The sequence below is a fragment of the Lepus europaeus genome, unplaced genomic scaffold, assembly GCF_033115175.1.
Source record: "Lepus europaeus isolate LE1 unplaced genomic scaffold, mLepTim1.pri SCAFFOLD_28, whole genome shotgun sequence".
In the NCBI taxonomy this organism is placed as follows: Eukaryota; Metazoa; Chordata; class Mammalia; order Lagomorpha; family Leporidae; genus Lepus; species Lepus europaeus.
The window spans coordinates 6,099,310-6,115,640 of NW_026909158.1; the positions used below are offsets into that span (position 1 = coordinate 6,099,310).

The 16,331-nt window shown below is 39.4% G+C and overlaps 1 protein-coding gene across 1 annotated transcript; it reads right to left on the reverse strand.

The window, feature by feature from the left end:
• Positions 1–256: 256 nt before the first annotated feature.
• LOC133754683 (DNA replication complex GINS protein PSF2-like) lies at positions 257–12,303 on the reverse strand. The gene is made up of 3 exons (XM_062185114.1): positions 12,248–12,303; positions 9,081–9,303; positions 257–1,087 (listed from the first exon to the last, which is right to left on the reverse strand). Exons 1-3 carry the CDS (start codon positions 12,301–12,303, stop codon positions 566–568), a joined length of 801 nt encoding a protein of 266 aa, XP_062041098.1. The 3' UTR covers positions 257–565.
• Between the last annotated feature and the right edge of the window lie 4,028 nt (positions 12,304–16,331).

Below are 16,331 nucleotides of genomic sequence, written 5' to 3' on the forward strand. Positions count from 1 at the left end.
AGCTAGAAGGGAATGGCAAGACATAGCCCAGGTACTAAGAGAGAAAAACTGCCAGCCCAGTTTTTTTTTTTTTTTTTTTTTTGGCTTAGTCTCACTTTTATTGTGCATCAGGGCCTAAGTGACAAACAGTGGCCAGCATCGCTCGCCACTCCACCTGCAGCCTCTTTTTGGAAATCACAGATTCAGCCCAAGAAGCGAGGATCGAGCAGAGCGCCCTCGGCCGCGCGTCCATTCCTGCCGTGGCCACGTCTAGCAGTGGCTACCTACCTCTGGGACAGTGCCCCGCAGGACCTCGCACTTCACTCACGTGAAGCCTTGTTCTTTCCTCCGTAAGGGAAAAGCCACCTTCCAGACGGTTTGGGAATAACGTCCCGGGGAGCCGAGTGTGGAGGACCAGTGACTAATCTGCTGCTGCTGCACCCGTGTCGGGAAGCTGCCCCTCGCGTCACTACGTGCTGTCCACGCGCTGGGTAACTACAGGCGAGCACCTCTGTCCTGGGCCGAGCACACAGGAGCCCAAAGCCCCCAGCACCACACGCGAGACCCGCGACGCCCCAGGCCTTCCCTAGAAGTCCTGCGACTGCGCACTCTCCGAAGGCTGCAGGTTGGTGCGGAGCTTGTACATGTGGTTGAGCGCCTGAGTGAGGAACGCCCCGCTGGTGTTGATCTCCATCAAGGTCAAGTTATCCAGCTTGGCATGCGCCTCCTGCTGTCTCACAAAGCTGTCGGCAGACACCCGGAGCTTGGCTATTCGCGTGTCCCACATGTCCTTGACCAGGGTCCGGATCTCATCTGCTTTCGGGATGTTGTCCGAGGCATGATTCAGCAGGAGTGTGGTGAGCTCCATGTAGTAAGGGCTGGGCATGGGGGTAAACGTTTCTTCCTTTCGTTCATGATCCCGCATCTTCTCCAACTTCTCCGCGTCCATCCAGGCGGGGGCCAGCAGGCGGCACTTCTGTCTCTGCTTCAGGTTCAGCGCCAGCCACAGCGGCACGTCCACGGGCAGGCCGGGGTGGAACGGCCCCAGGTCCCCCCCGATGAGGTAGATCTTGTCCAGGCTGAAGTTCGGGATAATGGTCACCAGCTCCTTGTGAATGAAGGTGAAATTAAGACTTTTCATAGCAAACAGAAACTGAAAGAATTTGTTGCCACTCATCCTGCCCTGCAAAAGATGCTTAAAGATGTGTTACACACAGAAACACAGAAACACGGTCACCAATATGAAAGAAGGTAAAGGAAGGAAACCTCACAGCAAAAGATCACAGGAAGCTCAGTTTCTCTTTGACATAGAATTAAACTCTGATGCTCTGTTAAAGCAATGTGTTAAAGTAATCTATTATGTGCTCTTGATGTCTGTTAAATTCTAATTTTTCAAAAACAGCTGAATTTTTATTTTTTTATTTTTTATTAAACTTTTATTTAATGAATATAAATTTCCAAAGTATAGCTCATGGGTTACAATGGCTTCCCCCCTCCCATAGCTCCCCTCCCGCCCGCAACCCTCCCCCCTCCCGCTCCCTCTCCCCTTCCATTCATGTAAAGATTCATTTTCAATTCTCTTTGTATACAGAAGATCAGTTTAGTATATATTAGGTAAAGATTTCAACATTTTGCCCATATAGCAACATCAAGTGAAAAACTACCATTGGATTACTAATTATAGCATTAAATAGGAATGTACAGCACATTAAAGACAGAGATCCTACATAATTTTTTTTTCAAATTAATTAATTTTCTATGCCATTTCCATTTTAACACCAGGTTGTTTTTTTTTTCATTTCCAATTCTCTTTATATACAGAAGATCACTTCAGTATATAATTAGAAAAGACCTCATCAGTCTGTGCCCACACAGAAACACAAACTATAAAAATACTGTTTCAGTACCAGTCATAGCATCACTTGGCTTTAGGTGATACATTAGGGACAGATCCCACATGGGGTGTAAGTACACAGTGACTCCTGTTGCTGACTTAACAATTTGACACTCCTGTTGGTTATGTAAATATGTGCTTATTTTCAAAGATTTGAATAATCACCTTGTAACAATGATCAAATTTGGTCTATGTTATGTCATGCTTTTAAGGAATCTTATTTCAACCAGATATTTTGGATTTTGAGCCTTCTTGGCATTCTTGACAGGCATTCAAAAAATCAAAGTTTCAAACAATCTGGTCTCTAAAATTTCCAGTAAATCCTGGACTTTGGTTTTTGGAGTTTGGGCCCAACTGAAAAAATGGAAGGACATATGTCTCTCATCTTCTAGAGACACCAACTAAGCAGGCTATTTGGATTATATTAGAAGGACTGTCAAGATGTGATGTAGTACCAGACTTTAAGTTTCTATAATGGAAAATGCTATTAATACAAATGTTTGAGAATTAAAAAGTCTAATGATCTTGTGTTAGTAGACATGATAGTTGTCTTAATGAGAAAGCCCCAGAGGCCTAAAGGGTTAAATACTTGTCAAATCCTACAGGTGCTTTCAAAAATACTGTGAAGTAAGCAAGTGCCTCTTGTTGGTTGATGAGTTTATAATTTTAAACATGGCAACTTAAAGTCTTTTGTCATCCACAGTTATATATGATGTGCTGCTCATAAAACTAAAGCATTGTTGGTTCTGTGTTTGGCTGTCCTCCTATAGGTTCCTGTGGACTTTTTCCAGCTACTTTTATTGTATTCAGTACTTTGGGATGGCTCTGTAAACAGATGAAGCCAATAATGTATTAACAGTACCAACTGAGAGAAAGTATGGTTAACTGAGGTTACTAAAAACAAAAAGCAATTCAAATCCATTGGCAATCTAGAAAAAGAGTTAAAGATTTTAAAAGCTATTATTAAAATTGCTATATTGGTCTATTATGCTATGTTATATGTGTGTACATATTGTATGTCCACATGGGGAAATTTTATTAAGAGTTTTATTTTAAATGGATTATAGATAAGATTGTCCATAAATTTAAGCTGCTAAAATCAATCAAAGATACATTTTAATTGGTGTGACCTGAATCTGTGTATCATATATTTTAAACTTGTTGGTATAAAGAAACTAAAAACATTTTAGATGGTTGTGCTTAAGTTTACTGGCTAAACAAACTACACCATGGTAGATATTTAAGAGGTGTTTTCAAATACATGATTCTTAAAATTTATAGAAGGCATTGGACCTTCTGGTAAATGTTTTCTTAAGTTGTTATCTAATAGTTGAAACGGTTTGCTAAGTATTCATGTAATATTGCTATTGTCAGCAAGCGACCTAGGACTTGCTCCCTCATTTCTCTATTCTAAGCCCAACTTGTTCTTTCATTTCTCTATTCTCTTCAAGGTAGGAAACTAATTCTATTATGAAGGAATCTGTAGTACGCACAATTTAATCTTTAGACCTTATAAAAGAGATGGCTAACATTTTTCTGTAATAGCATAGCCAAAATAAGAACTTAAATAATAATATCATAGCTAGATTCACTTTGCCATCAGCCAAGTATACAGTAAGTAGAAATCACAGTAAATCACAGTACAAATGGTTTTGGAGAAAAGCAAAGTCTTTTCGTTAGGCAAGTGCATAAAATGTCATCTATACAAACAGAAATATCATGTTTGTTTGCATAGTTTAATACCTTTCTACCTAGAAAATACGAATGTGTAAGCTGGTGTCCCCATGATGAACCAATCGGTGTTTCAATGCTACAAAATGAAATTTTCCCTGATAAAACATTCAAAAAAATAAAGTCAGTAGATAATATAAGGAATGCACAAACACAGAGGCTGTAGCAATATCTGGGATTGAGTTAGCAAAAAAAAAAAAACTGGATATTTGCGGTTTGATCCACTCATATCCGGACAAACTGCTGTGGAATTTGTGTATTCATCCAGAAATATCCAGACAAACTTGTGTGGAATTCATATGAACTGTACCGAGAAATTGGCAGAAAAATGGTTTTGGAGAAAAGCAAAGTCTTTTCGTTAGGCAAGTGCATAAAATGTCATCTATACAAACAGAAATATCATGTTTGTTTGCCACAGTTCCTCTAGCTTTCTCTCTAGAAAATATGAATGTGTAGAGCTGGTGTCTCCATGTGGAACCAAGTAGTGATTCCAAGGACAAAATTAAATATTCCCGGATAAAAAACATTCAAATCAATTAAGTCCGTGGATCATATCAGGAATACACAAACACAGAATCTTTAGCAATATCAGGGATTGAGTTAGCCAAATCACAACCGGATATTTCTGGTTTCATCCAGTCATATCCGGACAAACTGGTATGGAATTTGTTTGCAATGGACTGAGAAAAACAAGTAAAAATGGTTTTGTAGAAAAGCAGTCTTTTCGTTAGGCAAGTGCATAAAATGTCATTTATACAAACAGAAATATAATGTTTGTTTGCCTAGTTCCTCTAGCTATCTCCCTAGAAAATACGAATGTGTAGAGCTGGTGTACCCTTGAAGAACCAATTAGTGTTTCTATGGTACAAAATGAAATGTTCCCTGATAAAAATATTCAAAACAATAAAGTCCATCCATAATATCCAGAAAACACAAACACAGAGGCTTTCACAATATTTCGGATTGACTTAGCCAAAACACAACCGGATATTTCAGGTTTCATCCAGTCATATCTTGAAAAAGTCGTTTGGAATTCGTATGCAATGGACCGAGAAAATCACAGTAAAAATGGTTTTGGAGAATAGCAAAGTCTTTTCGTTAGGCAAGTGCATAAAATGTCATCTATACAAACAGAAATATCATGTTTGTTTGCCGCAGTTCCTCTAGCTTTCTCCCTAGAAAATACGAATGTGTAGAGCTGATTTCTCCATGTGGAACCAATTACTGTATCCAAGCTCAAAATAAAATGTTCCTCGATAAAAAACTTTCAAAAATTATGTCTGTTGATAATATCCAGAAAAAAAAAAATACAGAGGCTTTCACAATAATTCGGATTGAGTTAGCAAAAAAAAAAAAACAAAAAAAATTTCCGGTTTCATCCAGTCATATCCGGAGAAACTGGTGTGGAATTCGTATGCAGTGGACTGAGAAAATCACAGTAAAAATGGTTTTGGAGAAAAGCAAAGTCTTTTCGTTAGGCAATGCATAAAATGTCATCTATACAAACAGAAATATCATTTTTTGTCGCAGTTCCTCTAGCTTTCTCCCTAGAAAATACGAATATGTAGAGCTGGTGTGTCCATGTGGAACCAATTAGTGATTCCAAGCACAAAATTAAATGTTCCCTTATAAAAAACATTCAAAAGAATGAAGTCCATGGATAATATCCAGAAAACACAAACACGGAGGCTGTAGCAATATCTGGGATTGAGTTAGCCAAAACAAAACCGGATTTTTCCGGTTTCATCCAGTCATATCCGCAAAAAGTGGTCTGGAATTCATATACAATGGCCAAGAAATTCACAGTAAAAATGGTTTTGAAGAAAAGCAAAGGCTTTTCGTTAGGCAAGTGCATAAAATGTGATCTATACAAACAGAAATATCATGATTGTTTGCCGCAGGTCCTCTAGCTTTCTCCCTAGAAAATAGGAATGTGTAGAGCTGGTGTTTCCATGTGGAACCTACTAGTGTTTCCAAGATCAAAATAAAATGTTCCCTGATAAAAAACATTCAAAACAATAAAGTCCATGGATAATATCAGCATACAGAAACACGGAAGGTGTAGCAATATCTGGGATTGAGTAAGCCAAAACAAAACCGGATATTTCCGGTTTCATCCAGTCATATCCGGACAAACTGGTGTGGAATTCGAATGCAATGGACTGAGATATTCACAGTAAAAATGTTTTTGGAGAAAAGCAAAGTCTTTTTCTTAGGCAAGTACATAAAATGTGATCGATACAAACAGAAGTATCATGTTCGTTTGCCGCAGTTCCTCTAGCTTTCTCCCTAGAAAATACGAATGTGTAGAGCTGGTGTTTAAATGTGGAACCAATGAGTGCTTCAAAGGTTCAAAATGAAATGTTCCCTGATAAAATTATTGAAAACAATAAAGTCCATCGATAATATCCAGAAACAACAAAAAAAGTGTCTTTCAAAATATTTCCGATTGAGTTAGCCAAAACACAAACGGATATTTCTGGTTTCATCCAGTCATATCTGGAAAAAGCCATTTGGAATTCGGATGCAATGGACCGAGAAAATCACACTAAAAATGGTTTTGGAGAAAAGCAAAGTCTTTTCGCTAGGCAAGTGCATAAAATGTCATCTATACAAACCGAAATATCATGTTTGTTTGCGGCAGTCCTCTAGGTTTCTCCCTAGAAAATAAGAATGTGTAGAGCAAGTGTCTTCATGTGGAACCAATTACTGTGTCCAAGCTCAAAGTAAAATAATCCCCGATAAAAAACTTTCAAAAAAATAAAGTCCGTTGATAATATCCAGAAAACACAAACACAGAAGCATTCACAATATTTCGGATTGAGTTAGCGAAAACAAAACCGGATATTTCTGGTTTCATCCACACATATCCGGACAAAGTGGTGTGGAATTTGTATGCAATGAACCAAAAATTCACAGTAAAAATGGTTTTGGATAAAAGCAAAGTCTTTTCATTAGGGAAGTGCATAAAATGTCATCTATACAAACAGAAATATCATGTTTGTTTGCCGCAGTTCCTGTAACTTTCTCCCTAGAATATACAAAAGAGTAGAGCTGGTGTCTCCATGTGGAACCAATTAGTGTTTCCAAGCACAAAATTAAATGTTCCCCGATAAAAAACATTCAAAACAATAAAGTCCGTGCATAATATCAGGAAAACACAAACACAGAAGCTGTAGCAATATCTGGGATTGAGTTAGCCAAAACAGAACCGGATATTTCTGTTTGCATCCAGTCATATCTGGACAAAGTGGTGTGGAATTCATATGTAATGGACCGAGAAAATCACAGTAGAAATTGTTTTGGAGAAAAGCAAAGTCTTTTTGATAGGGAAGTGCATAAAATGTCATCGATACAAACAGAAGTGTCATGTTTGTTTGCCGTAGTTCTTCTAGCTTTCTCCCTAGAAAATACGAATGAGTAAAGCTGGTGTCTCCATGATGAACTCATTAGTGTTTCAACGGTACAAAATTAAATGTTCCCTGATAAAAACATTCAAAACAATAAAGTTTGTAAATAATATCCGGAAAACACAAACACAGAGGCTGTAGCAATATCTGCGATTGATTTAGCCAAAACACAACCGGATATTTCTGTTTTCATCCAGTTATATCCGGACAAAGTGGTGTGGAATTCGTATGCAACGGACCGAGAAAATCACAGTAAAAATGGTTTTGGAGAAAAGCAAAGTCTTTTCTTTAGGCAAGTGCATAAAATGTCATCTATACACACAGAAATATCATGTTTGTTTGCCGCAGTTACTCTAGCTTTCTCCCTAGAAAATACGAATGTGTACAACTGGTGTCCCCATGATGAACCAGTTACTGTATCTAAGCTCAAATTAAAATGTTCCCTGATAAAAACATTCAAAACAATAAAGTCCATCGATAATATCGGGAAAACAGAAACATAGAGCCTGTAGCAATATATGGGATTGAGTTAGCCAAAACATACCCGGATATTTCTGTTTTCATCCAGTTATATCCGGACAAAGTGGTGTGGAATTCATATGCAATGGACTAAGAAAATCACAGTAAAAATGGTATTGGAGAAAAGCAAAGTGTTTTCATTAGGCAAGTGCATGAAATGTCATCTAGACAAACAGAAATATCATATTTGTTTGCCGTAGTTCCTCTAGCTTTCTCCCTAGAAAATACGAATGTGTAGAGCTGGTGTCTCCATGTGGAACCAGTTAGTGTTTCCAAGCACAAAATTAAATGTTCTCCGATAAAAAACATTCAAAACAAAAAAGTCCATCGATAATATCAGGAAAACACAAACTCAGAGGCTGTAGCAATATCTGGGATTGAGTTAGCCAAAACAAAACTGGATATTTCCGGTTTCATCCAGTCATATCCTGAGAAAATCGTGTGGAGTTCATATGCAATGGACCGAGAAAATCACAGTAAAAATGGTTTTGGAGAAAAGCAAAGTCTTTTCATTAGGCAAGTGCATTGTTGTTCCTGAGCGAGTATGAACAAAGGAGCTCCACACATTAATAAAATTTGATGGTCCTTTATTTGCCAGTGATGGAGAGTGGGCACATTCCCTAAAGAACTCTCGACCCTGAAGCTTAAACCAACAGGGTTTATAAAGGCAAAAACCACAATATCGGGAGGGGAATTCATGGTTGCTAGGAACAGGGGGAATACACGTTTACCGGGTTCAAGCCGACCTAACACCTATGCGAAACTAGTATCAATTATAATCTTGACAATACCAGTTACAATCTTATAATCCTGACATTAATCCAGGTATTGGTTTTAATTATATGTAGGACATAGACAAATTACATTTGTATCATTAACCCAGGTGCAACCTTTCTTCTTTCAAGCTTGAACAATTACGCTAGGGGGTTCCTATGCTCTGCCAAGTGTGAGGTAGTGGACTGCTATTGTTCTACTGTTTTAGATCATAGTTTCAGACCAGAGTCTCACAGTGGGGGGGGGGTGCTTTCCCAGAATGGAGTCTTAAGTGCTCCAAAATGGAGTCTCTTCTGTCAAGGTGCCACTTCATTCCCCCCTTTTTCTTTTGAGACTAATCAAATCCTTGATTTAGTTACATTATATGGATTAGGAAGGATATTCACAGTAGAGTAATAGGTAACAGATTTGGTGCTGGCTGATGTTGGCATCTGGGAAGTACTTAGCTCACCCAGAACCAAGGATGCTGTGCTGAGGGCAGCAGTGCCTTCCACACTGAACCCAACTAGGACCAGAAGTAACCCGGGGCCTTTTGGTGACAACTGGAATGGGAGGTGCTAAGAGCTGATGCTTGCTTTGGTGGACCCAGCCCCCTATTGCTAGTTTTGGGTACAGAATATCACAGTGGGAAGAGTTGGGATCAGGTGTCAGAGTAAATCTTTTCTTTACAACTTACAGTCTGTATATACAAGACATTTTGTTAAAGCCTGAGAGGCCCACAGACACTTAGCCCAACCAGAGAGCCTCAGTCCTCCCCTTCTTTAAATCCACACCCTACTATTGTAGGGACCCAAGGCGTCGATCTCATTTTGGCTACTTCCTGCTGACAGGGGGTCGTTGTCCTGGGGGCCCCTTAGGGTGTGGAGTAGGGAGTGGCAGTCGAAACAGGGTTCCAACAGGAGGTGGTCTTTGAGGAGGCTGCAGTGGCAGCTTGTAGAAACTGCTTCCATCCAAGATTTCATGCGCATGGCCATCAAGAGTTGTACTGCTTTAAACCTGGAGAAAACAAATCTAACAAGCAGATTAAATACACGGGATCTAAAACAAAGGACAGGGTCATTATTAATTACATGGGGTACAGGAAGACTCATCATAAAGGAGGTGTGAACCTCCTTAGGGCAGGCACCCTCTTGACTCCCAGTTCCTAGCTGGCCTGCGAGCACAGCAGGACTGAATAGGAGGTCAGTATGGAATAGGCAGAATCTCTGAAAGCAAATCTATAACTTTGTCTACAATGTTACTGACCCTGGGCTGTCCCCCTGATGGCGGTGGTTACTTTGGAAGCTGAGCAGAGTGAAGGGCTTTTCAGCTTAGAGCCAACAAGGTCTGCGGCTCTGACCTAGGAGTCCTTCGACTCCAGGGCAGTTCCGTTTCTAGTGACCCAGCTCTCAGCTGGCAGAGCTGCTGGAGCTCTCTAGAGGCTGGCTTCTGTCGTGACTGCTGTCTGTCCAAAGCCCTGGCTTTCCACATCGAAAACCAATGCCATTTAAGGTGGACTGGCCTGTTGGGTCTCCTTGATGGCAGATCGCTGTGTACAGCTGTTATTAATTGGCTGTCACCTGTCCTTAGGTTGCTCCTGTTGTCCAGCTCACTCCTTTTTCCTGTCCTTGTTAAAGTAGACGACAGAGGCTTTAGGATGTTAGCCAAGGGGGTGCTCAATCCGATCACTAAGCTTTGGTGGCCTGGGCTAGAAATGTGTTGTCACAGGCATGTATAAGATCAAACATGAAGACCACTTCATCCAAACCATTTTAACCAATTAGCATTTCTACATTAGTTTGGTTTGAAAAGGGAGGTTTTGCCTGTTTACTGTATTCATAGCAAAATAAATCTAGCAGTTTATTTTGTGGCCAGGCACAATGAAAAATGTTAGCCATTACTTTAATAAGTTTTGAAGATCAAACTGTATGTCCTGATGGAGAATTCAAAATAGAATCAGTTTCTCATCTTGAAGAGAATACAGGCTTTTTAGATTACTTACTGTTAATAATTTAATATTAGTAAGTAATTTTAATTGTTAAATAACAACTTATGAAAGTATTTACCAAAAAGTTTAAAGTCTTTTTTTAAATTATAAGAGTAACTTATTTGACGAGCCAACCCAAGCATAAACATGTCAATGACTTTAAAAATTTTTGATTTCTCTGAAACACCAAGTTTAAAACACCTGAGACAGAGATTTATTTAGGTCAAAAATGTATTTTGGGTTAACCTAGTAGTTTAAATTTATGAGCAATCTTAGCTATTAATAAATTATTTATGTAGACATACAATATGTACACACAAATAACATGTAGCATATATTACAGGATAGAACAATAAAGTAGTCTTAGTAACAGCTTTTTAACATCTTTAACTGTTTTTTATTACCAATTAATTAGAATTGCTTTTTGTTTTTAGTAACCTGAGTTAACCATACTTTTTTTAGTTGGAACCTGTTAAACTTTGGCTTTATCTATTTGTAGAGCCATACTAAAGTACTGAATATAATAAAGGTAGGAAAAAGAAGTCCTTTGAAACCTAAAAGAGAACACATTTAAACACACAACCAACAATGTTTTAATTTTTATGAGTAGTAACTGTGACTGACAAAAGGCTTTAAGTGGTCATGGTTAAAATTATAAAACTTACTAGACAACAAGAAGAGGCACTTGTTTACTTTACACACTATTTTAGAAAGTACCTGTAAGATTTTATTAATAATTTATTTCTTTTTAGTTCTTTGGGCCTCCTTTTATTAAGATAGCCATCGTGACTGATAACACAGCAAAATTATTAGACATTTGTAACTTTTGCACATTTGTATGAGTAGACCTGATTTTGTTACAAAGTGAACATTTAAATGTTTTAGAATGAGTATATATTTAAACCATATTTTTTAATAAAAACATAGCTGTTTTTAAACTATCAGAATTAAAAGAGAGGCAGAACACCAATAGGATACAAAATTGATGTTTCTTTGTCAATAAAATGGGAAATAAAATCCTTAAATACAAGATAGACCATGGACTCATTTCATAACTTGGAACAACTGTAACAGAGTCAGAACCAGGAAAAAGAAGAGAGCTTACTGGATCCAGCTAGAAAATGGCAGAGTCACCAATTAAATAAAAAAATACTAAAAGAATATTTTAATTAATAGTTTTTGTATTTAGAAAATTTTATTACCTTTTGTGACCTTTTTACACTTTTTACAACTTAAATTTAAAACCTCTTTTTACAATTGAAACCTGTTTTTTTTTCTTACCAAGAACAGTTTTATACTTGTGGCCTTTTTATTTTAATATAAGTCCTGAATTCAGTAAATAATTTTTTAAAAATTTGTAAATTAAGACAACTTTTTTAGAATAAGATAACACATCAAATTTTAACCTTAGTTACTTTTAAGTAGTTTTGAATTATTTTTTATATATGGACTCTAATGAAGACATTTTTGTTAGACACATTTATCTCATTTACCTTTACCCAATTTATATTTAGCAGTTACACCTCAGTGACTTAACATGTTGATATTGTATCATACCTTTATCTGAGTTAGGGTCAAAATTACATTTACATGGAATTTTACTTTGTTTATAAAACTCCAGCTAGAAATTAATGATGTAAACCAGAGATTGAAAAATCCACATCAGGGCTGATCACCCATTGTTATTTTTCATCCAGATCTGTAAAAACCAAGTCACAAAACGTTGGCAAGTTACAAGGCAATTGTTAAGGCAGCAATCTTTTTAGATTTAAAAGAGAGAAAATTTTGAACATACATTGAAAAGGTGTCCCTTAGACTGAGCAGAGCCCATGCTCAGGGAAGGGACAGAGACTCCAGAGACAAGGGAATAAAGGAGACAAACAGGCAGCACAGGGAGAAGAGTTTACCTCCCAGGATTATGGATGCAGACGGTGCATCAGAAAGTGGCCACGAGACAGGAACAGAAACCAGTACATCCAGGACAGGCCTTTCTTTAACCAGACCAGAGTCTCCCGTCCTAACGCCGTCATGCTCAAATGGAACGGAGACTGTATTGGCGTCTCGTCAGACCTCCAATACCCAGAAGGTGCCACCAGAAAACAGGAGTCGACTTACCAGAGGACCTAAGGCCAATTGGTCAGTGAAGAGGTCGAGCCGAGACTCCCAGGTCGATGAATCGGGACACGGGGCCCTGGAACATCATCAGGGGGCCCCTCCCCTATGGCCAGAGCACCAACCTGGAAGGATTGGAGCGAGGTCTTCCCGGAGGTGGTCTCTATATCTCGCTGGGGCCTCCAAAATGTTGTACCTAAGCGAGTATGAACAAAGGAGCTCCACACATTAATAAAATTTGATGGTCCTTTATTTGCCAGCGGTGGAGAGTGGGCTCATGACCTAAAGAACTCTCGACCCTGAAGCGTAAACCAACAGGGTTTATAAAGGCAAAAACCACAAAATCAGGAGGGGAATTCATGGTTGCTAGGAACAGGGGTAATACATGGTTACCTGGGTCAAGCCGACCTAACACTTATGCGAAACTAGTATCAATTATAATCTTGACAATACCAGTTACAATCTTATAATCCTGACATTAATCCAGGTATTGGTTTTAATTATATGTAGGACATAGACAAATTACATTTGTATCATTAACCCAGGTGCAACCTTTCTTCTTTCAAGCTTGAACAATTATGCTAGGGGGTTCCTATGCTCTGCCAAGTGTGAGGTAGCGGACTGCTATTGTTCTACTGTTTTAGATCATAGTTTCAGACCAGAGTCTCACAGTGGGGGGGGGTGCTTTCCCAGAATGGAGTCTTAAGTGCTCCAAAATGGAGTCCCTTCTGTCAAGGTGCTACTTCAGCATAAAATGTAATCTATAGAAACAGAAATATCATGCTTGCTTGCCACAGATCCTCTAGCTTTCTCCATAGAAAATACGTAAGTGTAGAACTGGTGTCTCCATGTGGAACCAATTAGTGTTTCTACGGTACAAAATTAAATGTTCCCTGACAAAAACATTCAAAACAATAAAGTCCATCGATAATATCCAGAAAACACAAACACAGAGACTTTTACAATATTACAGGTTGAGTTAGCCAAAACACAACTGGATATTTCTGGTTTGATCCAGTCATATACAGACAAACTTGTGTGGAATGGACCAAGAAAATCATAGTAAAAATGGTATTGGAGAAAAGCAAAGTCTTTTCTTTAGGCAAGTGCATAAAATGTCATCTATACAAACAGAAATATCACCTTTGTTTTCCGGCAGTTCCTCTAAATTTTCCCTAGAAAATACGAATGTGTAGAGCTGGTGTCTCCATGTGGAACCAATTAGTGTTTCTACGGAACAAAATCAAATGTTCCCTGATAAAAACATTCAAAACAATAAAGTTCATCGATAATATCCAGAAAACACAAACACAGAGGCTTTCACAATATTTCGGATTGAGTTCGCCAAAACACAACCAGATATTTCCGGTTTCATCCAGTCATATCCAGACAAAGTGGTGTGTAATTCGTATACAATGGAACGAGAAATCACAGTAAAAATGGTTTTGGAGAAAAGCAAAGTCTTTTCGTGAGGCAAGTACATAAACTGTCATCTATAGAAACAGAAATATCATGTTTGTTTGCCGCAGTTCCTTTAGCTTTCTACTAGAAAATAAGGATGTGAAGAGCTACTGTCTCCATGTGGAACCAATTAGTGTATCTACGGTACAAAATCAAATGTTCCCTGATAAAAAACATCAAAACAATAAAGAAGTCATACAAATTTGGGTTAATACCTGGTGCCTGTCCAGCTGAATTGACCCAAATACTTTTCGTGACTTTCACACACCCTCTTCGACTTACTTTAAACATTTTACCACTTCCATTTCAGTCTAGAGTAAACTAGCCATCCGGATCATTTTTACAAACCATGTCCTTTCCTTATATAAAAAGCTCTTTTTTCTCTTTAGCCCTTCTCACCAACAATACTCTTTTCTTTTATGTCCTTTATTTTTAAACTTTGGCACTGCTGGGTCAGGACCAAGGCGTGGGTGATAAACAATTTTACTTTCATTACTAAGGGTCAGCAATATTTCTTTTTTTTTAGCAATAACAATATCACACAAATCTGTTTAGTAACTTCCAGAAAAATCTTTTAACCAGAATTATGTATGAAGCAGAGCCTTTTTTTACTTCTTGCTGGATGGAAAAGGTGACGTTCTGCAGCACTCTGGACGTCTTGCTCAATCCCAGTCCAGGCTGCGGCATCTTCAGGATATACAGCAAATAGTCCTAAGCCAGCATATGCACATAGGCAAACTCGCAGTCACTCATCTTCTGCTGCTCGGAGAGCAGAGCCAGGGACTGCTTCTTCAGAAAGTCTTTAAAGCCCTAAAAGGCAGACATCTAAGCAGAGCCTGGCAAATAGGGAAGTTGCAAAAGTGTAGCAGCATATAAAAGATATGTAGCATTATAAAAATGTGTAGCAGCAATTTGACCCAGTCTCCAGTGCCAGTCTCCACCATTAATCATACATTTTACCTAGCTATATCCCCAGTACCCTGGCCACCGCTACCACCATCTGACTTACCCTATAAACACAATGTAACTTTCTATTTCCAACACCTGTGCCACCATCTGACTTACCCTGGAGACGAAAGCCGGCCCGGTGTCTGACCCCAGTACCTTTGGTAGTCCAAATCAGGGAAACATTGGCGCAATTCTTCTTCCTGGTTGATAAAGCCTCTGTCCATTTTGAGTTCCCCGTGGGTAGTGGCGAGAGCGTACCTGCTGTTCTCGTGCATTGCCACCCGCTCCTTTTTCTTAGCTGCACGGAGTGCATGGTCCATAGTAATCAGCCCTGCCTGCTGAGCAAAGCTCTCGGGGGGGGGCTGGTGGTAGAAACCCAGACCACTGACCTCGTTCGGCCGCCTCCCACTGTTGTCCCCGTTGTACTCCGGAAGCTAGGGGGATATGTCGGCACACACGGGCCCGTCCCGGACACCACAGGAGGTGATGGAGCATTATCCACGGGAACCTGGGCAGGGCCTGCATTCCCAACACTATCCCCAGCCGTGTGACGGACCACACGTATCCCAGCGAGGGAGGGGCCGCTGTCGCCCAGCCTCACCACTCCGCTGCTGCCGTCTTTCCTCTCGCTGGCTTGCAGAGGCCGTTTTCGGTCAGTTTAGTCCCGTGTGGCAGTCGTACACCACTTGACTCTCGTTGTTAATCGGACCTTAGGCAGACTTGTCCTTTTGGGCACTTCTCTGTGCTTTTGCCAGTCTCCGGGGGTCCCTGCTTACCCTGATTCTCCCTTACTCTGCTTCCTGTTAACTGTGGTGGCCAGGATCCTAGTTAGTTCCTCTTTCTTAGCCCATTTTAAACTTCCCCTTTTTAACTAAAAAACTTTAACCCCTTCAGCTAAACTCCTCAGGGGAGTCTGGCAGTAGAGACTGAGTCTTTTACAGAATTCCATTTAAGTGTAGTAAAATTAATGTTAGTAAAACAGGCCCTGCAAGTCCTGTCAGGGCTTGCTTTCCCAGTTATATGGAGGAGGAGGACGGCCAGTTAGAACGGGCCGGGGGTCCTCCCTCCTCTGCTTCATCCTCCTCTGTTTTATAAAAAAAAGGGCACCAATGTCAGGAGCATAAAAAAAACAGTACCATTTCAATAAACAGACATGTTGAGGCGCACACAGTCCAATTAACAAATGAGCTAACATTTTGCATTAACCATTTAATTATTACATTTTTGTAGGTTTGTACAATCTTAACTATTTGTTTTCCCTTTTGGCTAGACCTCCCGTTTGATCCACATTTGAACTAGCAATACATTTAAACTAGCAACGCCTGGTTGTTTAGCGTTAGCTGGACGGAGACTTCATCGGTCCCTCTTTAAAGGATCTGGCTTCTGAGCCAGAGACTGGAGCAGCTAGAAAGAAACATGTTTATAGCTGAAGTTTAGCATCATTTTACATCTTGGCACCACTTTTAATTTAAACAGCCGATTGGTTATTATCTCTGCAAGATGAGAGATCTCTTTTTGACATCTCCAGGGGCCCTCT